The following is a 27,070-nucleotide window of genomic DNA, read 5'->3' as shown; positions in this document are numbered from 1 at the left end:
TGGGCTTCATTCTATGTACCTGTAAACCCCAGTTCTTATCATTTGATGTGCCAGTCTTTTCCGATGAAACAGAAAGGGGGAAAAGCCTGCAAAGTGGATTTTTTAAAAAATTCCTGTTGTGTATAGCAAAAACAAGGAGAACATGTTTAACTATCACTTAAGCAGACATGCACATAACATGCTGTAGTTTTTCTAGTTTTTCTGAACTCGTGGGGTGTTTCTCTAACTTGCTGTGAATAGCAGCTGTACGTGAACCCCAAGATCTGCTCGGCCTTTGCACTGCAGGACCCGGCACTTGCTCAGCTAACTTGCTGTGGCTGGTGGCCTGCGCTCATCTGTTTGGTCAAATGTCCCCGGTCGTGAGTCAGAAGTCAGCAGAGACTGAGCAGGCAGTACAGGGAAGTCATTCCGTAAGTGTCTTTTCCTAGCCTTGGTGGTGAGCAGAGCGCAGGCGTGCACAGCGGGGCGGGGGTGTCTTTGGTTCTGTCCGGGAAAGGCAATGAGGTCCACTCCAACCGTGCTTCCTAAGAGGGTGAGCAAGCAGGACCATTTCAAACGGCTGTGTCCAGTGGATTCATTCACTTCGTCCTCCACGTAGTCTGGGAGGCAGCACCAGGGCACCAGGACTTATCTGTGTGACCTTTACCTCCGACCCAATGGAGCCATGTCTTCTGTCCAGTGTCAGACTCTCAGCAGGGTCCTGTGAGGTAGAACTGTGAGTCCCAAGGACTCAAGGTCAACAGCTTGATAAGGAATGCCAAGAGTTAAGAAACTGAAGAACAGGCTAGTGTGTTAGATGGAGACATGGAGTCAGTGGCCCCACAAGTCCCAACTGCCCTCCCCGTCGGTGATGTCAGCACACAAAGCACCACAGAAGTAAACTTTGCCATTGACCAGTGAGGAAACTGAGGCCCAGAGCAGGAGAACAATGTCACATATGACCCCAGCTTTGTCTGGGATCGTGGTAGAAACAAAGCACACATATCTAGAAGTGAACGCTGACCCTTCCCAAGTTGCCAGTCACCAGCTGCTTGACCTGAGTCTAATTAACTACCCTGAGGCCCCTGTTTTCTCACCTGGGAACGAAAAACTCTTTTGCTCCCCATTTTTTTGTAGTATTCTAGAAGCTACACAGAGAAATGAGCACGTTACATTCAGAGCCATGGCTGGCATTAAGGGGAGCCACTTATTCTTGTGGTTACTACTCAACCACAACCACAGACCCCAGTGCTCCAGGCTGGAGTGGAAGTCTAGTGACGCTGGTGACTTCTGTAGCAACTCACTCATGAACTCTTGGAAGAACGTGAAGGGTGTTGGGGGGGTGGGGGCGGGGATCGGGAAGGGTGAACGGCTGGGGCTACAGAGGCAGGCCAGCCACAGAGAAACCTTTTCCACAGCCAAACCTCGTGCACGTTTCCAGCTGTGTTTCAGCCCAAGATCAAGGTGGGGACAAAAGGAACAGCCCCCCACCAACAGGCTGCTGGCCACTGCTGGCCGCCTGTCCTGCTTAAAGTCACTCTTCCCCCATCTGTTTTGTGTGCCTGGGCTCCTTTTGAGTACATATGAAAACAAGATCTTGTAGACGATAAAGTTTGAAAAATCCAGTGTCTTATGATTGCTAGGGAGCACCAGGCATTTCTTTTAGGCCACCACCCAGCTCCCAAATCCTGGCACAGAGACTTATTATTAGTTTTGAATGCTTGGCCTAGCTTAGGCATGTTTTTGACTAGCTCCTTCAACTTAAATTAACCTGTTTCTCTTTGTCTACCTTTGCCTCAGGGCTTATTACCTTTCTTACTTCCATATATCTTACTTTCACTGTGTCTCCACATTTTTCTCCCTCTCCCATTCCTCCTTGTACTTCTTGGCCTAGATTTCTCCTCCTATTGAGTCTCTCTCCCCGGCAGCCCCGCCTACCCTCTCTCCTGCCTCACTATTAGCTGTCCAGCTCTTTATTAGATCAATCAGGTGCCTTAGGCAGGCAATATGAAACGGATGCAACACATCTTTACACCATTAAACAAATACAACAAAAATAAATTTTACATATTTAAAGTAACATTTACACAGTTAAAGTAATAGTATTTATACCATTAGAGTAATATCCCACAGCATAAACAAGTGTAACACATCTTACCTCGTTAAAACAACATTCTACAACACTAAGGTCATCTTCTGCCTTAAAAAAAATTCTAACAAGAGCTAGTTCCGGGACCGGCACCAATGCTACAGAGAAACCCTGTCTCGAAAAACCAAAATAAACAAATAAATAAATAAAAATTCTAGCCAGGCAGTGGTGGAATATGCTTTTAATCCCAGCACTCAGGAGGCAGAGGCAGATCTCTGAGTTCAAGGCCAGCCTGGTCTACAAGAGCGAGTTCCAGAACAATCAGGGCTACACAGAGAAACTCTGTTTGGAAAAGCAAAACAAATTCTATAAACTAGAATTGGAAAGATTGTTCAGTCAGTAAAGTGCTTGCCACAGACTTCAGTACCTAAATCCAATCCCCTGAAGCCATACCAGAAACACTCAGCATGGTGCTGTGTACTTGCTTTCTAGAGCTGGAGTCAGGGAGAAGGCAGATCCCTGGAGCCTGCGCCCAGCCAGCCTAGCTTAGTCTTCCAGCCCCAGGTCCCAGTGAGCGATCCTGTCTCTATAAAACAAGACGGAAAGCTCCTGGGGGACAAAACCCAAAGCTGACCTCTGCCCTCCACCCACACACACACCGGCACACACGTACAGCGAGGGACATGGAAACATCTCTAAGCTATTACGACTTGCACTGCTCCTTAAACAGAAGACTCTGAATTTGCCAGCTCAGCACTCATGGCTGAGTGTCTACCCAGATTTGAGCGGGAAGGGGGATGACGACATAGGGCTTTTCGTCCCAGCCCTAAGCAGCTGGGATCTCCGCAGTTTTCACCAGCTTCCTGCTCTGCACCCGAGGATTAGGCCATAGAGCTTACGCTCACAGGCCAGACACTTACGTATTTCTAGGGGACTCATTTGTGTTCTGTACTCCTCGATGCAGTGTTAATTACACCCTGATAATTACCCAGAATCCCATGCAGTCCTGACTGCTTTGCAGCAGCCACACACTGTATAAAAGCTGTCGGACCAGGCAGTCCCCTTCAGTGTCAGAGGTCTGACTGCTGGGGAACTGAGACAGACCGAAACCTTTGTGGTGGGTGCCTCTGAGATCCAAAAGAACAGGTGTCGGTGAGAAGGACTTGGGTGGAGGCGCACACAATCACTTGCTTCTCTAAATAATCACGGATTACCTAGAACTTCTGATTCCCACCCCCATCCCAGATTTGTGGATGCTAGGATATAGGTTTTTGCCTCCATGCCCCGTTTCCTGTGGTGCTGGGAAGCAAACTCAGGTCCCCCTGTATACTAAGTAAACACCCTATCAGCTAAGCCACAGCCCTCAGCCTGAGTCTGCTTCCTTGATCCTCCATCACAGACCAGCCACAGACCATCAGATCCGAGCCAGCACAAGGCCCGGGAGTGATTCCTCTTCTGAAATTTCTTAGAAGAATGAAGCAAGTGCCCTGGGCAGAGGGGGGCGGCCTCCAAAAGGCTTATTTCCTTTCCAAAGCAGAAGTTCTGCTCCCTGGCTGTTCCCTGGGCACTTAGTGGTTCTTCGGTGATGCCCCCTCTATTTCAAGAGCCCCCAAAATTAAGCAGGGTGGCTACAGATGAGATTTTGGTACTTTCCAAAATTAAACTATTTCCCTTGGTAAATTTCCAGCTTATGAACTCACTAATCTGAAAACAGGATGTGGCCTGCAGTGTGAGATCAGACGGCCTGCTCTTTACTCTTTACCCTGGGGCAGAAAGGAAGAGGGGGTGGGAGAGAGGTGGGACCAAAGAGTGACTCTTTCAGGGCCCAGGGCCTTGAGAAATGTCACCACTTCACCAAGAGCACTTGAGAATGGGTGACTTTTAACACCAGGAAGGGACACAGGGAGCTCATAGAATTCTTTACTATTAGAATTGAAAGGCCCAACCTAAGCTGAGTGGCATTTGCCTGGGATCCCAGACCTTGAGAAACTGAGGCAGGAGGATCACTAATTCTAAACCAGCCTGGACTGTATGGCAAGACCCTACCTCAAAAAAAATTAAAAGCAGAAGAATGGGAAGCCTAAGAGACCACCTCTGACCATGCTTACACAGATCATGGAGATCATGTTTGGAGGGAGGGGGTTGCTGAGACACAACACTTGTCTTTAGGCAGACATTCCCCCTTCCAAGTTGAACCCCAAAAAGTCTTTATTCCACCAGCCAGCCAGATGCCCGGTCCAGTCCTGCAGGATCACCTGGAGGCGAGTAGGCCTGCCATGGGTGGGAGACACACACCTCCACGTGCAGAACAAAACCCAGCAAGGCGACTCACGCCCGTAATTTTTACACTAGGAAAGCTGAGGCAGGAGGATGGCTTAAAGTTTGGAATCAGCAGGGCTACAACACAGCAAGTCCTTGTCTCAAATAAATAAATAATAAATAAATAAATAAATAAATAAATAAATAAATAAATAAATAATAGATCCACTTAGAAATCAAAACCAAATTAATCAGATGGAGAACCACTAGCTATCAGATCAGGGGCCATTAGACACCTGAGTACAGAAGGGGCCCTTGTGAGATATCTGTTCACAAAAACACAAGTCGGGTTTTTTGCTTGTTTGTTTTGTTTTTATCTTTTAAACCGTACTTGTATCATAACTCTAAATTCCTTAACTCTTTTGATTAATATAAAGAGAATCATAGGGAATAAGAGGCCATGTGCTTGTGTATATACGTGTGTGTTTATGCATGTGTGTATGTGTATGTAAAATGCCGTGTGTATGTGTGTGAAATGATGTGTGTGTTCAGTTTTACAATCACAACCACTTCCCTGCTGCACCCAGTTTTGTTAGCGCCCAATGCCCTGAGAGCCACACCATCTCACTGCTGTCTGCGGCATCCACAGCTGGGTAGAGCCTGCAGGATGCTGGGCTCTTTGCAAGAACCCACTGTGGTAAGGTTCAGACTTGCTGCTTTTCCCGCTCATGCTCTGACAGGATTTCAGACTAGAGCTCAATGCTGCTTGTGTGTCCCTCGCATTCGTTGTACTGAGTACCTCACATGTGCAGACACTGCGGGAGTCAGCTAGCACCGTGACCCCACCAGATGCAATCTGGGTCTCCGTTTCCTCGTGGGAGGAGCACTCGCCCCGCCCCCGGCCCGCCTCGGGAACCAGCCCAGCCCTACAAACTCACACAGGCCCTGCTTCCCTCGGCATCTACCCGCTAAACCCGGTTCTTTGCACGGAGGACGCTCCTGCTCGCTTGGGCCGGATGAGAGAAGGCGGCGGCGCGCAGGTTGGTTGCCCGGCACCCACACATCCCCAAGTGCGAACGTCAGGACGTTGGTTCGCGCTGAAGAACCCTCCAGGGTCCTACATCTCTCGCCCTTCCTAAGCGGTGCCCTGGTCCCTTGTCACCGCAGCTCTGCGCTCAGCTCTGATCTCGTCCTGGGCTTGGCAGGTCGATATCACCTGCTGGAAGAAATGGGGTAGCGAGGGCAGGGGGCCACAAGCAGGCGGCCCGACAGCATGCCCCAGGCTATGGGTGGCAGGTGAGCCATGGGATCCCAATCTGGGCACTGTCACCAAGACGTTCCAGAAGAAGTGGGTGTGGCCCAGGTGCGCCTCCAAAGACCAGAAGGAGGCTTGCACACGGCTACTCAGCTCCTCAGAGCATAGAGAGTCCCCGTTCTGGGAGCGGAGGAGATGGGACCATAGGAGGTGGAGGTGAGAAGAGGTAAAAGAACCACCGCGGTGCAAGAATCAGCTCTGACTGGATTTCACGCCAGGACGGTGCTGGCGTTAAAGAGTGGCCAAGAGCCCTCTGGCCCACTTTGGAAAGGACAGGATGTCAGCTAGGACAGGCCCAGAGCATTTGACAGCGTGAGAGCCTCTAACAGGCTTGAAACTCCCTGAAGTTTCAGCGGCTGTGTGGACAACCCTCTTTAAAATCTTCACTGCCGAGTGAAGCAAGAGTAGATACAAAAGAGGAATTTGGAGTAGGACCAAGCTCATTTTAAAGAGCAGGTCTGTGCTCAGTCCTTCCTGCCTCACTAGCTGTGCAGCCTTGAGCAAGACACTCAAGTTATCTGTGCCTTGGGTCCCTCTGCTATGAACTAGGAGCCTCCAAAGATTGGAGGGAAATGTTGACGAGATGTTTGTAAAAGTCCTTAAAACAGGCTGGAGATGTGGCTCAGTAAGCAAGAGCTTGTGCAAGGCCTTGGGTTTGATCCCAGGGCAAAGAAAAACAAACCACTTAACACACAGCACTAAAGAGTAGTGCCTGGTATCCTACTAGACAGCCGTCTACGGATGTTTTGATGCTGGTGGGAAGGAGCTGGTGGTAGACAGGGAATCGGTGAAGGAGGTGGGGGCAGGACAAGAGAAAAGAAACGAGAAGGTAGATGGAGCAACGAGGTTGGGTGCCTCCCTTGTGTCCTAACTGAAGAAAGAGGAGACATGTGGGGGTGCAAGGGGTTGCTGCTCGGGCTGAGCAGTTAAGGAAAAGCCTTTCTGAGACTGGGGAAGTAAACTCAAGGTCACTAGCTGAGCGGGCTGGGCAGGGCGCAGTTGAGGGTTGAAGTCTATAGGATGCAGCAACCTTTTTGCCAACAACCACTAGAAGTTCTGGCACCTTCCTGGGGACAGGGGATGGTTGAGTTTATCTAGATCAGTGGTTTTCAACCTATGGGTCATGACCCCCTTTGGGGGTCGAAAATTGGATAGCCTGAATATTAAATATCTATATTCATAACAGTAGCAAAATTACAGTAATGAAGTAGCAATAAAAATAATTTTATGGTTGGGGTCACCACAACATGAGAAACTGTATTTAAGGGTTGCAGCATTAGGAAGGGTGAGAACCACTGATCTCAGAGTCTAAACTTCCCGACCCACTGGGACTCAAGGAAGCTGAGAGATGTAAAAACACTGTTAAGTGTAATCTGCCATTTTAAACCCCTTTCCTTGTTGCGAGTCCAAGGGCATGGGCGTTGCCTGAGTAAAATACCAAAAGTTTTTGGAGCATGTCGTGGGCCACGACCTCTGCCACACTCTCACTTACTTGATGGTTAGCTACAATTGTCAGCTTGGCATGACCTGGGAAGAGTCTCCATGAGGAACTGTGGACATTGGGCTGGCCTGTGGGCATGCAGTGGGAGAATGGCATAATAAAGTTAACTGATGTAGGAACACCCTGCACATTGTGGGTGGTGCCATTCCCTACACAGGAGATCCTGAACTGTAAGAGTAGAGAAACTAAACTGAGAACAAGCAAAGGAGCAAGCATCCGTGTATCTGTTTCCCCTAGCCCCTGACTGTGGATGTGATTTGACTAGCTGTTAGAGGTCTGTCTTAACCTTCCCCCAAAGATGGACTTTAGCCTGGAACTGTAAGTCAAATAAGTTTCCACTTGTGTTGCTTTTGGCCAGGGTGTTTTATCACAGCCAGAGAAATGAAACTAGAACAGCCCCCATCACATTTGATCATCTTGACAACTGGGTAAAATACATGTTTTTATCCCCCATTTTACATATACAGAACTGAGGCTGAGACACATTTAAGACTGTGGTGAGTGAGTCAGGCATAGTAGTGCCTGTTGGCACACAGTGGTGCATGCCTTTAATTCCAGCACTCAGGAGGCAGAGACAGGCAGATCTCTGGGAGTTCAAGGCCAGCCAGGGCTGCATAGTGAGACCCTGTCCCAAAACAAATAAATAAATATTAAAATGCATATGGTGGATCCAGGATCCCACTTCAGAGCTGCCTGAAGTCAGAGCCTATGTTTTGAAAGCAGCATTGTTTATCCACAAATCCCATAGCAGTTGGGTGGGAAGGTATATGGAGGCCATTTTTGTCATTTGACAGTCTGAGACAAGCCAGCTGCCCCAACCAACATCCCCGTCTCTGAGACTTTATAATGCTGCCTTGTTCTTTCCTTGTCCATGGTGGAACAGCACAGGACCTGGTTCAGATCCCACGGCTCAACCTCAGGCTGTGTGTCTTTGGGTCTCACACCTTGCTTCATTGAGGTGTAAATGGCTAAAACAGGATTATAAGGATTGGAGGAAAAAGTCTGCCCACCACACAATGGCTGGCCAGAGTGGTGTTTTTTCCTGTTCACCCTCATGCACACATGGATCTACAGTCCACTTGGCAGCTGAGAGCAAATCCCCATGAACCTGGACTGGTGTAGTGCCTTGGTCTCAGCGGGGAAGTGTAACTCCTGACCAGATACATGGCCACCTATGACTTCCTGAGTCGGGCTTGGGAAGAGGACTCTGCAGAGTCTGTGGTGCCAAGGCCTTGGACTTCAAGGGAGGGGAGGTCCCTGTTCCTCTGTCACCATCATGACTGATGCACAATGTCCAAGCAGGGTGGGGTCGTCAAAGGCCTTCCTGCTACCTTTGGTGGCCTTAGTCATAGGCTCCACAGCCTTAGTCCTAGAGACCACGTGTTCAATCCATTTTTTCAAGATAGGGTAACCAAGTGTCAGTGTGAGAAAGTAGCATTTCCCCAAGGCCACCCAGATACCCTAGAGGACCCAGAACTTGAATTTTGGACCTGCTTTCATGACCCTTGGAGTTTCCATCAGAAAGCTGAGCCCCACTGTTCCAGAGAATTCTACATGGCTCAGAGGTCCTGGCGGGGGGTGGGGGGGTGGCGGGCAGCCTGTGGTTCTCAGGCAGGGAACCATGACTCTGGAGAACCACAACATCGCTCTCTTCCTGTGACTGTCGCTTGCTTGTTCTCACTCTGAAAAATGTCTGGACACTCCTAAAGGTTTCAGTCTCTGTCCAGGGGCTTTTTCTAACCACAAAGGGTAATTCCTACTCCATCCCTACTGTGACTCAGCTGTGACGTCTATCACACAGCCAGAGGAGAAGATAAAGTCACAGGAAGGGTGACCCAGGCTAGAACCCACCTCTCTCTACAGGCTCCACAAGGCCTCTGCTCCACTTGACAGACCCTCCCTGGTCTGAAACCTCAAGATGGCCTCCAGCTCAGCCAGCGACCCCCGCCCAGCTCCTGATGAAAATGAGTTTCCATTTGGTTGCCCCCCAGCTGCCTCCCAGGACGCCTCAGAGCCCAGGGCTCTCTGCTGCACCACCTGTCTCTCTGAGAAACTGAGGTGAGGGGGTCAAAGAGCCAAGGGCCGGTGGGAAGAATGGCCAGGGAGGGACCCTGATGGGAGGGGAGACTGAAGAGATGGGCTGGCTGTGGGCAGGCAACCTCGCCTCTTGAGCCTCTAGTTCCATGCTCTCTTCTTCCAAACACCGCCCCCTGGCCGGAGACAAGTGTGTCAGTAGCCACAGACAGCTGTCTGTCCACCATTATTGAGGTGGAACTTTAAGCACCTCTCGGCCACTTTCTGCTATGTAACCTGGTTTGAACCTCCGGTCTCCAAACCCTGACTTCTTGCCCGTGGAGCTGCCTTCTGTCTCACAGAACGGTTACAAGGCTCCATCAGTAATATTCCCCGAACCTCTCACAGTAAGGAACAGAAGCCCTCTTGGCAAATACCATACTGCAATAAAACACTCTTTTGTTTTTTTAAACCCAGTTAATGGAGGCAAACATGCAGTAGGGTGTGTGTTTATGCTTAAAGTGTAAATATCCGGGATGTGCTGCACCAATAGCAGCGATGACACCCTGCCTTGGCCATCGCTGTGCATCTGCTGTGCACCGTGCACCTGCTGTGCACCAAGTGCTCCATCCCTGTGTCCTCCGTCAGCCTGCGCCAGTCAGTACAGTCACTACCCTATGTAGAGCTGAGAACTGCAAAGCCCCCAGAGACAAAGTCGCTTACCGCCTGTAGGTTTTCTGGTACAGATCCCGTAAAGGGCAGTGGGCCACAGGCATGACCTTTTCTTCGGGACCTTACAGCTTGAGACTGTGGGGAAACTGAATCAGTCAAACGAGAAGTTCAAATTCGGTGACTAAGGGGCAAGGCAGGAACCCGGGTGGAAGGCTGTAGCAATGGAAAGGCTGTGGGGGTGGAGGTCCCAACTGACTGGGCTTCCTGGCCAGCTGATGCTCTGAGGTCACCTCCTCCCCCACCCTTTTAAACCCGGTAGAGGAGGGAGCAGAAGCCAGCTGGAGAGTGCAGGTCTCAGCCAGAGGTGCCTCTGCCCTGCTCTGCCTTGACTTGCTCTCCCGTGGCCCATCCAAGGCTGCATTCTCTGGCCTCATTTTCCTCACCCAGAAATGGGCCAGCAGCACTCACTCTGGGTCAGAACCACTTGTGCAGGTGTCCCATGCTGTGCCCATTCCAGAGAGGTAGCCGCTGAGACCTGTTCTTGCTCTAATAGGCCATGATCACCTGCCATGGCCAAGAAATAAGAGACCAGAACCACATACATACCCGGTACTGAGAAGAACAAATAGAGCTCCACACCGCAACTCCTTGCCTAGACCCTTGAGACTGGAAGTGTTGGGGTTCAATATCTGCAAGTCAGTGCATGGGATAGTTCTCCCAGTAGAGACCCTGTAACCAAGCACTGGGATGGGTATTTCTACAGAGAGACATCCACAATCCCACTACCTGGGTGAAGAAAGGCACCACCAGGTCAAAGCAGGTGGGGCTACAGGGGCAACTCACTGCAAGCTTCAGGAAACAGTGGGTGCCTGGGGTGCATGGTGGAATTACTGTAAGGGGCAATGTCTGGGCTTTGAAATCTGTCAGGAAGGTGGCAAGTGATGGACAGCAAGGGCCAGCAAAGTGTGCTAATTGGAGAATCTTGTTCATGTTTCCCCAGAGATGGTGAAGATCTGATCTGTACCAAATGCAGAGCAGAAAACCTCCAACCTGTGAACCCGGGAAGCCTTCTGACTCAGGAGAAGGTATGTCAGCATCTGGCCATCTCTGGGGACTGATGGCTCAGTCTGTGAAGACCTAAGTTTACTCACTAGAACCCATGTAATGAAAGCTGTGTGTGATGATGCCTGCAATGCCAGTGCTGGGGAGGAGATGTAGGGACCCTGGGACTCACTGGCCAGCTAGGCTGGGGAGGAGATGCGGAGATCCCTGGGGCTCACTGGCCAGCTAGGCTGGGGAGAAGATGTGAGGACCCTGGGACTCACTGGCCAGCTAGGCTGGGGAGAAGATGTGAGGACCCTGGGACTCACTGGCCAGCTAGGCTGGGGAGGAGATGTGGGGACCCTGGGACTCACTGGCCAGCTAGGCTGGGGAGAAGATGTGGGGACCCTGGGACTCACTGGCCAGCTAGGCTGGGGAGAAGATGTGGGGACCCTGGGACTCACTGGCTAGCTAGGCTGGGGAGGAGATGTGGGGACCCTGGGACTCACTGACCAGCTACCCTAGCCTACAAAGTGAGTTCCCAGCTAACTAGAGACCTTGTCTCCAAAAGAAAGGGGGTGGGGGGGAATGGTGGACAGGCACATGAGAAACTGCTCCAGAGGTTGTCCTTTGGCCTCTACTGAGAGAGGGGCAGGAGGCACTTGCCCAGGTAGAGGCAGAGTGGGTAATTGCCCATGTGGCCTCTGACTTGCAGATGCGTCTCTGCTTTGTCTTGAGCCCACAGTAAATTCACTTCCCAAGCAAGGCGGAGACAACAGCACATTGTCCTAAGCCACTTGGTAGGCTCTGGTCAATTTAGAATTGGAACCCCCTTCTAGACCAGGAGTCCAAAAACTGGTTCCTGAACCAAACCCAGTCTGTCTCTTGGTTTTATATACAGCCCACAGGATAAGGAAGTTTTGACTGATGGAAGAAACTGTATTTAGGAATTCATAAAGACTCTATAGCATGCCAACTCCATGACCATAAAGCAACTTCCGCTAGTATCTAGTCACCCTCAGTCTCCCTTATTGTCTGCGGCTGCTCCTCCCTACAGTGGCAGAGTTGAGCACTTATAACAGAAATTTCAAAACCCCAAAGTTTATCCTCCAGCCCCTTCCTTGAGAACTTCAGCCAGTTCCCGACGCAGAGAGAGATCATTTTCAACTCCAGCCAAGCTCCGCATCCAGGAGTGAGAAACACCTTCGGACCTTGGAAGGGGCCAGAGAGACATGCTTATGCAACAGCCTTGAAATCTAGTCCAGCCCTCCCCACCAAGATGAAAAGACCTTCATAGGGTACCTGTGTAGCCCAGAGGTCTCCAGGTCCCACCAACTCGTGACGAAATGAGAAAAGCATAGAAATGTATTCAATATTATAAGTTACATTATCTCAACTTAGAGAGTCAATCTTTACTCCATGAGTGTGGACTTCCTTTATGTCATGACATGAAGGTAGATAAGAATTTAGAGCAAACCTTTTAGCAGATACAGAACAAGAACAGCAATCTTTATGTTAATCTCACAATTAAGATCCCAAACAAACTTGTGTGAGTTCCAAAGTCCAACCATGTAGGAGTTGCTGCATAACACCTGACGTCTTGTATGACAGGTGAGGAAGACACACTGGGACTTCAATGCCAGCTCCTCAGTGGCCAGGATCTCAGTTTGGTCATCCTCTCTGTCCCCTCAGTGAGACAAATGAAGCTGCTTCTGGCCAAAGCTCCCTCCAGCAGTGAACAGTGGCCCACGGGCCCAGACCTCGATGTGCAGGAGTAGATTTATTTCCCTCAGTGTTTGGCTGGAGGCAAACTTGTTTTCAGACCCTGTTTCTCCCTTGGTAAAATGCAGATGCTAAGTTGGCTCTTCCCAGGATCTACGACATCTGAGTCACGGGTCAACAGCTGCCAGGGCACCCCCCCCTCCCTCCCATTGGCCCAGCTGCAGAAGGGGGTCCACACCTGTTCCCCCTTCCTTTGCATCAGTCCCTGTCATTCGGAGTGTGGGGACTTTCTACCCTGCCCACAGCTGACTGAAGGGCTTTCCCTTCCATTTTTGGCAGCCTCCCCCTCCTGTGGGCCCTCAGAGAATAATAATAAGGGTCAAGTTAATTTCCAGGTAAGAACTTCTTAGCTGCCCTGTCTGGCTGTCTCTGGAGCCGCTTTCACAGGCACCTTACCGCAGCTTCTGGGCCTGACGTGTGCAGCTCAGGGAATGGACTCTGTGCTTTCCAGCTTGCTTTCTTCTTTCCCCTTAGCAAAATTAAAACACACCTCTTGTATACATGTAGATAACATGTGTCAGATACACTTTAATGTCACTTCATCTAGCATCTTTAGTTTCTTTGCATCTTTGTCAAGATAAACCCTATACACACAGAAGGCTTGGGTGGAAGGAGTGTATGGAACCGAGCCCTCCTGTTAGCCTGCAGTGATGTGTAGGTAAAGCCTCGATATCTGTCTGTAAGCGACATGAATAGGAAGGCCTTGTGTCTGACTTTGAGAGAAACGTAGCAGCAAAGCCCTGGCTCTGTTTGGGTTAATCAGTAGAGGCTGAGAAATTGTTCTGAGACTGTTTAACCCTTGAGGAACTGTTTCTCTGGAGAGTCTCACTGGGTGTGTGTGAGAGCTACTGATCGTGGTCCTAAGACACTACTGGCAGGCACAGAGCTTTTCCTTTTGCTTATGGCCATAATGAAAAGGGGCTGAGATTTGTGTGGGCTGTCTGCTCTCATGGCAGCAAGAGCAAGAAGTCTTTGGCCGTTGGAATCTTTCCCAGCTCCTATTAACCTTGCACATGTTTAAATAAAGGAACTGGAGTGAGCTGGGTGTCGGTCTTTTCCAAGAAGGCCAAACCCCGCTGCTCCTTTGGAAAGTTTAAAACTTAACATCTCGGAGAGCCTCTCTCTCTACTGCAGCACGATTACCCAACATCAAACAATATTATCCTATATTTTCCCCTGCCCCAGGATCTAAAGACTTGAGGGACTTCCAGGGCTCAGCAAGAGCACAGGTTGAAATTTGCTTCCTTAAGACAAACAAAGTAAGGGACCCGAGAGATGGCCCAGTGGTTAAGAGCACTGCCTGCATGGACCACAGGGGAGTTACGATGGGGACTCCTCTGATCCCACCCCTGACGGGAACTTAGGGACTTTTAACCTGAGGAAAGTGACTAAGCCAGGCCTTTGCAATGGTAACTCCCACCTTTTTGTCTGCATGCCTGAGGGAATCTAGGAGACAGAAGCTGGGCCAAGAGGCCAAACTGGAGAGCAGCTGAGCTCAGCCCAAGGTGCCCATCTTACAAACCCTCCCCATGACCACTGCTATCCTCCCCTGAGTCTGTAAGAGATCATCATCACCTTACATAGGGCCCAGAAGCATCAGCTAGTTACCAACACAGCAAGCAAATATTAGAAGGTCAGTGATAACATAGAGAGGCTACTCTTGTCTGGAATGACCTTCCTGAACAATTGACAATAGGGTAGAGGACAAACCAGGAGCAGGGGGTGGGGAAGGGCTGGGCAGATGAGAGTTTCTGCTGTGAAAGCATGAGGACCCATGTTCAAATCCCCTGAACCCCTGCTAAAAAGAGGGGGCAGACTTTGCCATGCATACTTGTAACACCAGCCATGTGAGGTTACAGAAAGATTTCTGGAGCTTGTTGTTCACCAGCCTAGCTCTAGGTTCAGTGAGAGACAGTCTCAAGGGACCAAGTCTCAAGGTGGGGAGCAATGAGAGTGATAGTGCAGGGTATCTGATGTGGGTGCAAGCACACACACACACACACAGATGCACAAACACACATGCACACATACACGCACATACACACATATACACACATGCACATACACACATATACACATGACACGCACACACACATACATATATACATATACACGTGTGCATACACACATACACGTATGCATATACACACATACACACATGCACATACACACATATACACACACACACATGGTGTGCACACACACATATACATACACATATACACACAAACAAAACAAACTAAGAACTAGGAAATAACATTTGGTTATGTTTGCTGAGACTCCAAGAAGGGAACTCTACTTCTCTCACATTCTTCCCTCTGAGGTCCAGTCAGGAAGATTGGTTTGTGGCTCATGATAATGCCATGGTCTTCTCTAGAACCCGAATGACAGGAATTTAAGCAGTCTAGTGTGACTTCCAGTGTGTGCATGTAGTGGGCTCCTGCCACCTGGGGTTGTCTTTTCAAAGCAGGGAACTCGCGGCACTGTAACGTGACCCCTCCACATGCCATGGCTTCTGACGGCCATGATGACTTCTTCCGTTATTTGTGCTGAACCCAAGTTGGCTTCCTTCAAGGAAGGCCAGTCAGCCCTCTGTTTCCAGGGTCCTGGTGTGTGGGAAAGCACTAATCATGTGTCCCCGTGTCTGTGCTCTCAGAAGTGCACTGACTAGTGTTACTCCCCATCTTTACACTCGCAAATGTGACGTGCTCTCTAAAGTGTGTAAATTCTGTACCTTTGCTCTCTGAAGTGTGTGTCTCCCACCGTTACCCTCTTAAATATGACTGTGCTCTCTGAAGTGTGTGTCTCCCACCTTTACCCTCCTAAATGTGACATGTGCTCTCTGAAGTGCGCTAACCAGTGTGAACTCTCCACTTTTACACTCCTAAATGTGACCGTTTGCATCTATAATCTGAGCCCTCCAACAGCATCCTGTTGGTACCCTTGATTTATTAATAGTTTATATATGAAGGCCGAGGGCAAAGGAGATGCTGGTAGCTGACCCTAAATCGATGGCAGAGCCAGGCTCTAACCCCGTCAAGTGGAAAATCAGCTCCCAAATGGTTTGTACATGACCTATGCACCTGGCAGGGGCAGTCAGACTCTATAGGCACGAAGGTGAGGTAGGGCGAGCACCCTAGACTACCGGGGTGAGCACAACATACCACAGGATCCTCGTGAGGAGACAAGCATCCATGGGGGATGGGGGGGGGGACTTGGATGCAGAGAGGATCCTCAGGCTAGGAGCTGCAGGCAGCTTGCAGAGGAGCAAGCTGCTGCCAGAACCCTCCTGGTAGGACTGTGAAATTGTAAGTTGTATTGTGTTAAACCACTTAGTGTTGTTATGGCTACAAGAGGTTATCAATATAAGCACGTCTGTGTATCACCTCATGTTCTTACAACAGCTAGAAGGTGGATTAGAGTTAGTCATTTTGCAGATGGGGAAACTAAACCTAGGAGAACTTAGTAACTCTCCCAGTGCCGTGACACTGTGGCAGTGTACACACAGAGTGCCTCTTGGAGCCCACACCCGAGTGCATGGTAAGGAGTGGGTGATGGGTGACCAGTGTTAGTGTCCCACTTTCTGGTCCTTATCCCTCTGGGGACTATCAACTTCAAGCCACAAAGAATGGGAACCATAGGCATGGAATCACAGGGCCCAAGAGGGTCCTAGGTCAGAAATACCTGGCATCTGATGCCCCAGAGCCACATGTCATCACTAGTGACCTGTTGGAGAGGCTGTATTGAGGCCGATTCCCACAGCCAGGTTATCTCCCTGCTGGGACCCCCTTTGCCTGTCCCCATCAAACATCCGTTTCCTATTCTTGGTTGGGAACAGTCTGCCCTGTCGCAGAGAGCAATGATATGCTAGGCTCTGCATCCCAAACCAAAGGTGTGAATCAGCTTTGAGAAAAACGAGCCTTGTGACTTAGTTTCTGCTCAGCCCATAGAATCAAGATATCACTTACAGGTTAAAAAAAAAGTGCTCATTTTAGGTGCACAGTTTGCTAAAGTCCTGGTTAACATACAAAATCAGGTGACTCCCCACTACCGAGATGGCAAATGTCCTGCCCCACAGAGCTGGTCATTCCCTACCCACACAACCCACTCCAGACTGGTGACAGGCAGCAGCTGCCTCCCCTAAACTTTCTTCAGAAGGATGTCCTGGAGTACGTACCACCAAGTGGGCCACATTTCCAGCCCTTTGAAAGTGTTTTACAGAAAGCTGAGCCCTGCTTACCTAAATCACTCACAACTTACAATCGACCTGCAGATAACGCACATATTCCACTCCCTGGATGCATTCAGGAGAAGCAGAAACTCATGTCTACACAGAGATGTGTGCACACAAGGCCTGGGCTCGGTCCCCTGTATCTCATGAGCCAATATTTGTGACATATGCTTATACTCAGCACTCAGGAATGGAGGCAGGAGAATCAGAACTTCAAGGCTGCCTGGGTGTAATGGCGCATGCCTTTAGTCCCAGCATTTGGGAGACAGAGGCAAGAAGATTTCTGTGAGTTTGGGGCTAGCCTGTTCTACATAGCAAGTTCCAGGCCAGCCACGGCTACATAGTGAGACCCTGGATAAATAATAATAACAATAATGATGATAATACTAATAAAATTAATTACTTGGGTAAGTTTTCCAGTGTGTCTATTACTATTTTGCTTTCATTGCCCATGTCCTTGCTGGGATGGCCTTATCGCACTAGTCCAGCTCTCCTAACAGGTAGGAGCATCGCTCTTCCATTGCAGTGGCAGGCACGCTCTCCCTTCATGGAGCTCTTTTTGTGAAGTATCTCTTCAGCATCCTGAAACTGAAGAGTGGTGTTTCCCTCCGGATCTGTGCGCACTCTCTCCCAACGGGATGGAATGAGCTGTTTCAAATGACAGCAGGGCTCGGTCCTCTTTCTGTAGAACGATTACAGAAGGGCAAGACTCCAAAGGTGGAGCAAAGTTGGCCAGGCAGAAGGAACAGAGCGAGAAGAGTCACGAGCCTAGCCAGTTCTGGCTCCGGGTGTGCTTCCCAGCATCCAGTGACACAGTTATTGTTTCCAGGTTCACCCTGAGGTGTCTGAGGCTGGAGTCCTGTGTCCCTTTGCAGGTGTTGGCTGTTCCTTCAAGGTAAGTGACTGCATGTCAAATCTGTTCATGGTCCCAGCCCCATCCCCCCTCCCAAAACACCAAGCTACTCCTCTGGTGTTTCATGCTAATGAGTTGCCAAGCAACAAATCCAACTCTTAAGTCATTGTACTAAGGGAAGTTTTCCTTAATGCCTCACCTAAGCCCTGGAGCATCACTCAAGAGCATGTCCCCACACCTCTCTCCATGGTCCTGAATCACTCTGCTCAAGGGCAGGGCAGAATGGTCACACTAGAGACCTGGGTGTTAGCTGTGTGGGGGTATCTAGGGGCTTCACCCCTGCCCCTCCCCATACAGACAGCCACTTCCCCTCTGCTGGGAAAATGTTCTGGCTCTGCTTGGTGGCCTTTGATGCCTTGTCTCCTTGCTGGTCCCCAGAATCTCCTTCCATTGTTCATTTGCAACTCTCCCTCTCTCCTCAGGGGAGCCCACAATCCATGCAGGAGCACGAGGCCACCTCCCAGGCCTCCCACCTGCACCTGCTGCTGGGGGTCCTAAAAGAGTGGAAGTCCTTGTCAGGCTCCAACCTGGGCTCCACGCCCATGGCCCTGGAGCGGAACCTGTCAGAGCTGCAGCTTCAGGCAGCCGTGGAAGTGACTGGGGACCTGGAGGTGGACTGCTACCGGGCACCTTGCTGTGAGAGCCAGGATGAACAGGCCCTGTGGCACCTCCTGAAAGAGAAGCAGCTGGCTCAGCTGGAGGAGAAACTGCGTGTGTTTGAGAACATCGTGGCTGTACTCAATAAGGAGGTGGAGGCTTCCCACCTAGCACTGGCCGCCTCCATCCACCAGAGCCAGCTGGACCGAGAGCACATCCTGAGCTTGGAGCAAAGGGTGAGTGAGATGGGCAAGCGCTCTTGATGTCAGTTCAGGGTGCCCCTATGCCCTCCAGCCTTCCCATCATTCATCCTGCCCAAAGCTGTTGCTCCTACCTAACCCACATGTCCCCTCTATCTCAGGACCTATTAGGAAGACCCTAGTCCGAAACTTGGGGAAAAGCCAATGCCATGCTGTCCGGTGCTTCTATTTAGAATCGGCCGGGAACACTCCTCCCCCGGCTCTCTCCTCCGTTCCACTGCTGGGCAGTTCCACTATTACACAGCCCCTCCTTTCGTAGAGCTGTTTTCCCAGTACTGGTCCTAGCTGTGACCTTCGGGGCCCACAGAGCAACCGGCTTGCTTGCCCCCACCCCTGCTCTCCAGAGCAGTCAGTGCTCACATCCTAACAGACGATTTCCTTCGTGCTCTCGTCAGCTCTTCAGAGCATGGGATGCCGGGATATTCTCCTATGCTGCCTCAGTTTCTACAGACATCCCCATGCAGAGCATAGTCCCAGATTGACCAGTCCGTAGTTCTGAGCCCACCTCCTCCATTCCAGGGATCACACTACTCCTAATGGTGTCAGTCACCAGACCCATGTTGCTTTTTTAAAAAACAGCAACATTATTTCACTGTGTCCCACTTAGCTGGGCCTGCCTTTAGTTTCGCCCCACCACACCCAACCAGTTAGATCCGAGCCATTCACCTTCCATCTCCCAGCTAAGTTTATCCTTTCAGATATCTCTGTGGAAACCCATTAGCAGGGCAGGCGCTGGGCTCCAATGGCCAGGCAGCTCCTCACCCCTGCTGTAAAGTAGGTTCCCCGGGGGCAGCGAGGGTTCCCATCGCACCATCAGCCCTCTGGCTCCACTCTTGGAGCTTAGAACTACGCAAGGTGTGGACATAGAAAGACAGGAGCCCGCCATGTGGAGGCAGCCTGAGCAGGAGGAGGAAGTCATTGTAAGAGTCGTGAAACACGGTGAGAGAAACTCGCCAACTAGGACTGTGACTGGAGGCTTTACAGGAAGGGCTCTGTGAGTTGGGCTCCTGCTGAATGATAGGAGCTGGCCTGGGGGACAAGAAGAGAAAGGGACACCAAGCATGGGACAGGTGCAGGCACTAGGTGACACTTGGCCAGGGAAACCTCTCTGGGTTGATATATCCTTAGTCCCACTATCCCCCTCCAGTCCCCCAAGCTGGATGCTGGTTCTCTGGCTGACCAGCCTTCCCTGCAGGTGGTGGAGTTGCAACAGACCCTGGCCCAAAAGGATCAGGTCCTGGGCAAGCTGGAGCAGAGCCTGCGGCTCATGGAGGAGGCCTCCTTCGATGGCACTTTCCTGTGGAAGATCACCAATGTCACCAGACGGTGTCATGAGTCAGTGTGCGGCAGGACTATCAGCCTCTTCTCTCCAGGTAACTCCCTGTGGGCACAGAGACTGGTAGGAGAGACAGTACCCAGCGGGTCTGGGGGACAAGACGCGAGAACAGCCATGCTAAGTCAGACTGAAGTCCCTGCCAGTGATGGGGGAGACACAGACTGTGCTCTCTGAACACAGCAGCTGCCCTCTCTCCTTCCTGTATGTCAATTGCACTCTGCAAAGAGGCTATGGGATGAGAAGGGGGATAGGAGCCAAAATTTAATAGCCGGTGTCACTGCCCAGCCAGCCATAGGGAGTAGGAGGCAGAGGACCCAGCCAGGCCCTGGGGAGCTGTGTGCCTGGGGAGACCACGGGCATCAGCAGATTGGATGATGCTTCCCTGTTTCGGGTCCCTTGCTGGACTTGACAGAGCACTGACTTGGCTGACAACTCACTAACTGGTAAATGCACACGTGCATGTGTCTGTGTGTGTGTGTGTGTGTGTGTGTGTGTGTGTGTGTGTGTGTGTATTCACATACAGATGGCATACATATAATATTTACATGCAGCTCTGGATCTGTTTAAGCCACACCATCTGCCAGGACCAGGCCATTCCTGGATGTGACATCTGAGAGCCTTACCAAGTACTTGCCCTCCCAGCCTCATTTTATAGCAAATCACCTGAAGCAAGGAGGCCAGGTCCCCAGCAGGGGGTCTGCTTAGAGCCGGGTGCAGAGTTGTGCCCAAGGACATACCATCAGGTAGAGAGCCACGAGGGCCCCCATGCTTGGTCACCGGGGGTGGCTCTTGGGACCATTCCCAAGGGTTGATAGCAGAACCAAAAAGGGACGTCTCACAGCAGCCTCCAGGGAGGACCCAACCTTTGGGCAGTTGAGAAAAGCAATGCCAAGATCTGGGAAGCCTGGCTGGACCTTAATCCTAATTCTGCCCCAGCACATAAAACAATGCCCAGCCACCTCCCTTTCTGAGCTCAATCTCTAGTGACTTGAGGGTTGGTTAAGATGGTGGATTCCCCATGTAGCTGTAAGACAAGCAACATGGCACCACAGGGAAGTGGTAAAACCACAGATGCCAGATTACCCACCGAGCCAGAACCATCGAGTGGGAGCCTTCTCTGTGACCAGAAGGCCAGCTGCCAACCTCTGGGCTAGGCAGCCTCCAAGAGCATGGCCTTCCTCAACATTCTCCTAGAGAAGAGAGCCGGGCCCCAAACCCCACTGTCCTCAGCCCCCTGCCTGCTGCCCTCATCTCCTCGCCTGTGCTGACCCTGCCTCCACCTTTCAGCTTTCTACACAGCCAAGTATGGTTACAAGCTGTGTCTGCGATTGTACCTGAATGGGGATGGCTCGGGCAAGAAGACCCACCTGTCCCTGTTCATTGTCATCATGAGAGGAGAGTATGATGCCCTACTGCCCTGGCCATTCCGGAACAAGGTACGGGCCCAGGAGAAGATGGGTTTGGGGAGGGCATGGTGACTGTAGCAATGCACCTGAGGTCTGGGCAGGTCTCCTGTGCTTACTGTATCAATTTCCTTTTATAAAATGAAGCTGAGTGCAAATCCGGCGGCCGAGGCTCCTGCCCACTGAGTAGAGCTTCGGTGTCTGGAATAGAACTCTCTGAAGGAGCAGCCCTCCCCAGGAATTCTAGTGCCAGCAAGTTTAGGGGCAGCTTTAGCAAGGAGTAGCAGTGTGTTCCCTGGGGCACAGTCAAGGGCTCCTGCCGGGGCAGAGCTTGTGTCATGCTAGGAGATCTGCTTCTCAGGGGCATTCAGGATCTGCCCCGGGTACACCAGAGCTCAGTGGAAGTCCCGCCCCCAGTCTGCTCTTGCTTCCTGCCTGGCAGCACAGGTCCCAACAGAAGTTGACACATCACCATGTGCCCTGCATCCTTGTCAGGGCACCCTAGTCTCTGCAGCCAGTTTAATTATAGTAGTAGAACCCCTGGGGAAATGGTGAATCCAATTCTCAGAACCCACACCAAAAACCAGGTGTGAGTACCTGCCATCCCTGTACTGGGAAGGAGGAGTTGTGAGGACCTCTGGGGCTTGCCATCCAGCCAGCAGAGCTTCACCAGTGATCTCCAAGTCTGAATAATAATAATAATAATAATAAGGAGAATAATAGAGAAAGATACCTGAATGTGACCTGTGATTTGCACAGGGAGAGAGAGAGAGAGAGAGAGAGAGAGAGAGAGAGAGAGAGAGAGAGAGAGAGAGAGAGAGAGAGAGAAAATTCCCATTGGGTGAGACAGTGAAGGACAAAACCTGAAGCTGCCATAATACCAGATGTTTCTTCCGCCCCATGGGCCTCTCCCTAGTGCAGATGTCACCTCTTTTTCACCTCTGCTTCCTCTCTATGTAGAACATGGTACCGTCTCTCCATGGTCAGAGGTAAAGCCCATGCAGTGGGCATGGAGCCATCTGAGCCCAAACAACTGGGCTCCCATGAGAACCAATGCTATCCCCCGAGTCCTGAACCCTCCACCTATCCCTACCCCGCAGGTCACATTCATGCTACTCGACCAGAACAACCGTGAACACGCCATTGATGCCTTCAGGCCTGACCTGAGCTCGGCCTCCTTCCAGCGGCCGCAGAGTGAGACCAACGTGGCCAGTGGCTGCCCGCTCTTCTTCCCCCTCAGTAAGCTGCAGTCGCCCAAGCACGCCTACGTAAAAGATGACACAATGTTCCTCAAGTGCATTGTGGACACCAGTGCTTAGGGATGGGGCAAGTCTCCTGAGGGGAACCAACTCAGACTAGGGGACTTAGCTGGATAGGCCTCCAGGCCCTGCCCTTGGAGCTCACAGTGCAAGACAAGGATGGGCTGCAGCTGGCGTGACCGGAGTGCCACAGCGGCTTGGTTGTGGCTACGGGGAGAGCAGGAGACCTGGAGCTGTGCCTGCAGAGACAGAGTAGGGAAGGCAAACGTGCTCTCTTCACACAGACTACGTAATGGCAGGAGGCTGGCACACCTGGAGGCTGGCACACCTGGAGGCTGGCACACCAGGAGGCTGGCACACCTGGAGGCTGGCACATTCGCAGGCTGGCACACGAAGAAGACAGCACACCAGGAGACCGACACACCAGGAGACCGACACACCAGGCGATCGGCATACCAGGAGACCGACACACCAGGCGACCGGCATACCAGCAGACCAGCATGCCAGCAGGTCCTGAATGTTGAGACCACCTTAAGACTGGCCTGAGGCATGGATGTTGAGCCAAGGCTATGGGGCCTAAGCAGGGGAGCACTCCTACTGGAAAGGTCTCTGTAGGCCAGTGGAAACTGGAAACACGTCCAGTCTCTTTGTCCAGACTCAGATCTAGGACCACAGGCAGAAGGGTCAGAGGCCAGTGTGAGTTTGTCCTGCCCGGGCCTGGGTTCCTATGTTAACAGATAAATCCGGAAGCTGTACCAGGAAAAGCTTGCTGGTTGGATTCAAAGACCTTTGATGTTGTTACAGACAAAACAAGTAATAACAAGCTTCCTGTCCCTGGTGAGGCTACACCCACAGAGGACTCTGGAGAAATACCCAGGATCCTCATATCCTTCCAGCTCCCCACTCTCCTAACCTTGCAGCCCAGGTTCCCAACAGACAGGAGCACACCCAGGTCACGTAAAGATCTTGCCATGCCAATCAGGGGCTGGTGTCCAAGACACAGCATCTCCACGGCTGCTCACAGAGTGCCCAGCCAAAGTGAGACTGCTACACTCCTGGGGACCGCTGTTCCTCCATCCATGCATCTTCCTGCCGAAAAGTGTCCTCGGCATTCCTTCCCTCCCTTCTTCCTGCCCCCCCCGCCCCCTCTCAAAAGTCTCCAGTAGCCCTCACGGGTTTCAAACTCACTCTATAGTCAAGGATAGTGTTGAATTCCTGCTTCTCCTGCCAGCGGCCCCCAAGTGCTGGGATTGGCAGGTGTGTCCCCTGTCTGGTTCCATGAAGTGCTGGGGACAAGTTCTGCACCTGGGCAGCTGTGAGTAGCTCCTACACCCAGCCCTGCTGGGGAAACAGTGAGACGTGCAGCCCACTCTCCTGAATCTCCTAGTTTTCAGCAGAGCATGATCACTAAATTAGGGTGATGGGGAAAGCATGGGTTCCACTGGACAAATCAGGGAGGGCTTCACGGGCGTGAGCTTTAAACCAGCCTGAACTACATTAAAATGGGGAAGATCTGGGTGTGGAGGAGAAGACAGCCTTGGAGGGATAGGATGTGTCTTGGCTGCAAGCAGGGGTTGAGTGACCAACGGCTGAAGGGGAAGGCAGAAAGGCTGGGTCAGCCAGAACAGACAGGCCAGCTGGCCAGAACACAATCACCGAATGCTGAGCTGTGGCGCACCTGCAGGGCCCTTGGCCTGTTAGCAGAGGATGAGATAATGGCTTAAACAGATTGTTTATCTTCCAGAGAACCCTGTGCTTATCTCTTCCAGGAGACTCAGGGGTCAGGGAGGCAAGCTGCTGGTAAATCCTGTTTCACCGGATCCTCATGACCCCCACTGTGGTGCCCAAGCTTGTGCCCATTTACAGATGGGGACGCTAAGGCCAGAGCAACCATGGCAGGGGCTGGCAATTCAAGCCCCATCTTTGGTGTCCAGCTCCCCTCCCTTCCACCAGGTTTTCTTCCAGTGACACCTCTAACTATGACAAGGATGCATCTCCATTAGTCCTGGGAAGGTGACAGGTTCTTTACCAAGCCTGAGGGCCGACTCTGCAGGACAATGCCAATCCCACGGTGGCCCAGGAAGCGAGCAGTGGCCCTGATAACATTTGCTCAGAGGCCACATTGTCATGTCCACAGGTGACCCACAGAAAATTACTGAATTGGGAACGCCCGTGATTCATGCCTTTAACCTGGAGGTTCTATGTAGGTGAGAAACACATACAGAAAAGCTGGAAAAGTAGCCCTGGGCAGGAAGAAAAGTCATCATGATCCCAGAGACTAGAGAGCGCTGCTTGGAAGAGTTTAGCGAGTTTTCTTGTGTTTTAAAAACAGTATTTTATAGATGGAGAAACAAACTCAGAAAGGTCAGATCATTTCTCAGGGGCAAACAGGCAATAGGCAGATCCCAGCCAGCACAGTCAGGGGCTCACTGCTCACTGTGGTACCCTCCTGGGGACTGAGGCGAGTGGTATGGAGGCAAATGGGAAGGGGCAAGCCCCCTGGAGCAGCTGCCAGCCAGCCCCTCAGGCTCCCTCTGCAGTAGAGGTGCCCGCCATTTGCAGCACTCTGACTTTGGGGGAGGCTTCTTGTGTGGGATCTCCCAAGGACCCTGTGCCAGGAGCTGGATTTCATTTGCCTCCATATCTGGGGCATGCACGCACACACACATGTATGAGGTTAAGCAGAGTGCATGCATGTGGCACACGTGGGATTTATGGAGCACAGCAGAGGGAGCTGGATAAGACAGTCACCTGGGCCACGGGCATTCTGCTGGGGCCTTTCCTCAAGCCCCAGCCATCTCAAAGCCTTTTTCTCCTGGCAAAGTCCAAGAGATGCAGTGCTAACAAAACTGGCCAGATCCCACCAGAGAGCAATAGCAAGGCTCATAGTGGGGCAGCCGGTAGGCCAAGCCACCTATCAAGTTAGTAGCTTCTCCTCTCCTCTCTGATGGGCAGGGAGGAGGTCAGCTGAACCATTTTCCCAGCCTGCCTATGGCCCTCAGCCTCCTGCAGGCCAATGGAGTAGCTGGATCCATTCCCCCAGCAATGGGGACTGTACTCTTGCAGAGTTAGCACAGGTGCCCCCTCTTGTCTGTCTGTCTGTCTGTCTGTCTCTCTCTCTCTCTCTCTCTCTCTCTCCCCTCTTGTGTGTGTGTATGTCTGTGCACACATACATGTACATGTATGCAAAGGTACTTGTAGGGGAATGCTCATACACACGTGTGCATGTGTGGAGGCCAGAGGCCAGTCTTGAGTGTTGTTCCTCAAGTGGTATCACCTTGTTTTTTGAGACCGGGTCTCTCACTGTGACCCAGAGCTCACAGATTTGCAAGGCTGGCTTGCAACAGGCCCTGGGAATCCACCTGTTTGTCCCTCTGCGATGTCAGGATTTCAAGCAAATACCAGCACTCCTGGCTTTTTATGTGGTCACTGGATACTGAACTCAGATCCTCACGTGGGGGCAGCAGGCACTTGGGCACCAACTGAACTGTCTTCCCAGGCAGGTCCCTTTGCAGAGGTTTTAGGAGAAGAACCTGGAGACACTGAGGGGCCACTCAGGGAAGCATCTCCTCCAAAAAGGCCAAGCCATTGTGGGCTTAGGCCTTCCTGGAACGACCAGGAGACTTCTGGTGTCACTCTGTGTGGGAGAGTCCCTTGTACACAAAACTGATCTCTCTGTATACTCTCACGATCACGCACACCTCCATCTCTGGAGAAGAGCCCAGCCTAGCGGTGTGATGGAACCCACTGAGACATGAGCTCCTCCCTGCTGCCACCATCCTGGGAAGTCCATGCATACCTCAGACACACCTTGTAATGTGGGGGTGATAAGTGCGCTCCGACCAAGGCCCTCGGAGCATGTGGCGTGCCGTTTCCTTCTGTGTAGGTTAAAGCAATCTCTCGCTGTCTCTGGGCTCTGCCCTTCGGCCAGGTGGGTGATAGTAGACACAGACCTTGAGCGCCAATCTTATCAGAAGCCTGCTTTCACTATGCCTTAGTTCCCCCATCTGTTAAATGAGGCTGTTATGTCCTGTGATGTCTACTGAGCACCCACCACACATTGCCAGAACTCAGATCTCCTACTACACATATCACACACACGTACATTCATGTACACACATGCACAGGTACACACATACATGTGCACACACATACATAGGTACACATACATGAACACACATATACTGGTACACACACATACACAGGTACACATACATGTACACACACATATACTGGTATACACACATACATACACACACCCCTGCCAGGATAGTTCCCTTTGCAGACAGTAATCACTTTACCTTCTACTGATAGCACCCTAATGTTCGCAGCTTATCAGTTTCACAGGAAGGCAAGTGTAGTCTTGTCCGCATATTAAGTAACTTGCCCTGGGGCCCATAATTAGTTCTGACAGGTCACA

General features: G+C 51.3%; 1 protein-coding gene across 2 annotated transcripts; it reads left to right on the top strand.

Moving 5' to 3' along the window:
* The first annotated feature begins 5,266 nt into the window (after positions 1 to 5,266).
* Traf1 (TNF receptor associated factor 1) lies at positions 5,267 to 23,410 on the top strand. 2 transcript variants are annotated; one of them, XM_075985974.1, is made up of 8 exons: positions 5,267 to 5,367; positions 9,007 to 9,201; positions 10,829 to 10,913; positions 17,712 to 17,777; positions 18,218 to 18,628; positions 19,848 to 20,025; positions 21,276 to 21,424; positions 22,492 to 23,410. In XM_075985974.1, the coding sequence occupies exons 2-8, from the start codon at positions 9,062 to 9,064 to the stop codon at positions 22,708 to 22,710; spliced, it is 1,248 nt and encodes a 415-aa protein (XP_075842089.1). In that variant the 5' UTR covers positions 5,267 to 5,367; positions 9,007 to 9,061; the 3' UTR covers positions 22,711 to 23,410. The 2 variants fall into 2 exon arrangements, with proteins under 2 accessions (XP_075842089.1, XP_075842090.1); XM_075985975.1 differs by lacking the exon at positions 5,267 to 5,367 and adding an exon at positions 5,536 to 5,623 and having other exon boundaries at positions 22,492 to 22,820.
* The last annotated feature ends 3,660 nt before the right edge of the window (positions 23,411 to 27,070 follow it).

The sequence above is a fragment of the Microtus pennsylvanicus genome, chromosome 9 (assembly GCF_037038515.1).
Source record: "Microtus pennsylvanicus isolate mMicPen1 chromosome 9, mMicPen1.hap1, whole genome shotgun sequence".
NCBI lineage: Eukaryota > Metazoa > Chordata > Mammalia > Rodentia > Cricetidae > Microtus > Microtus pennsylvanicus.
This window is presented reverse-complemented; position numbering and strand designations above follow the sequence as displayed.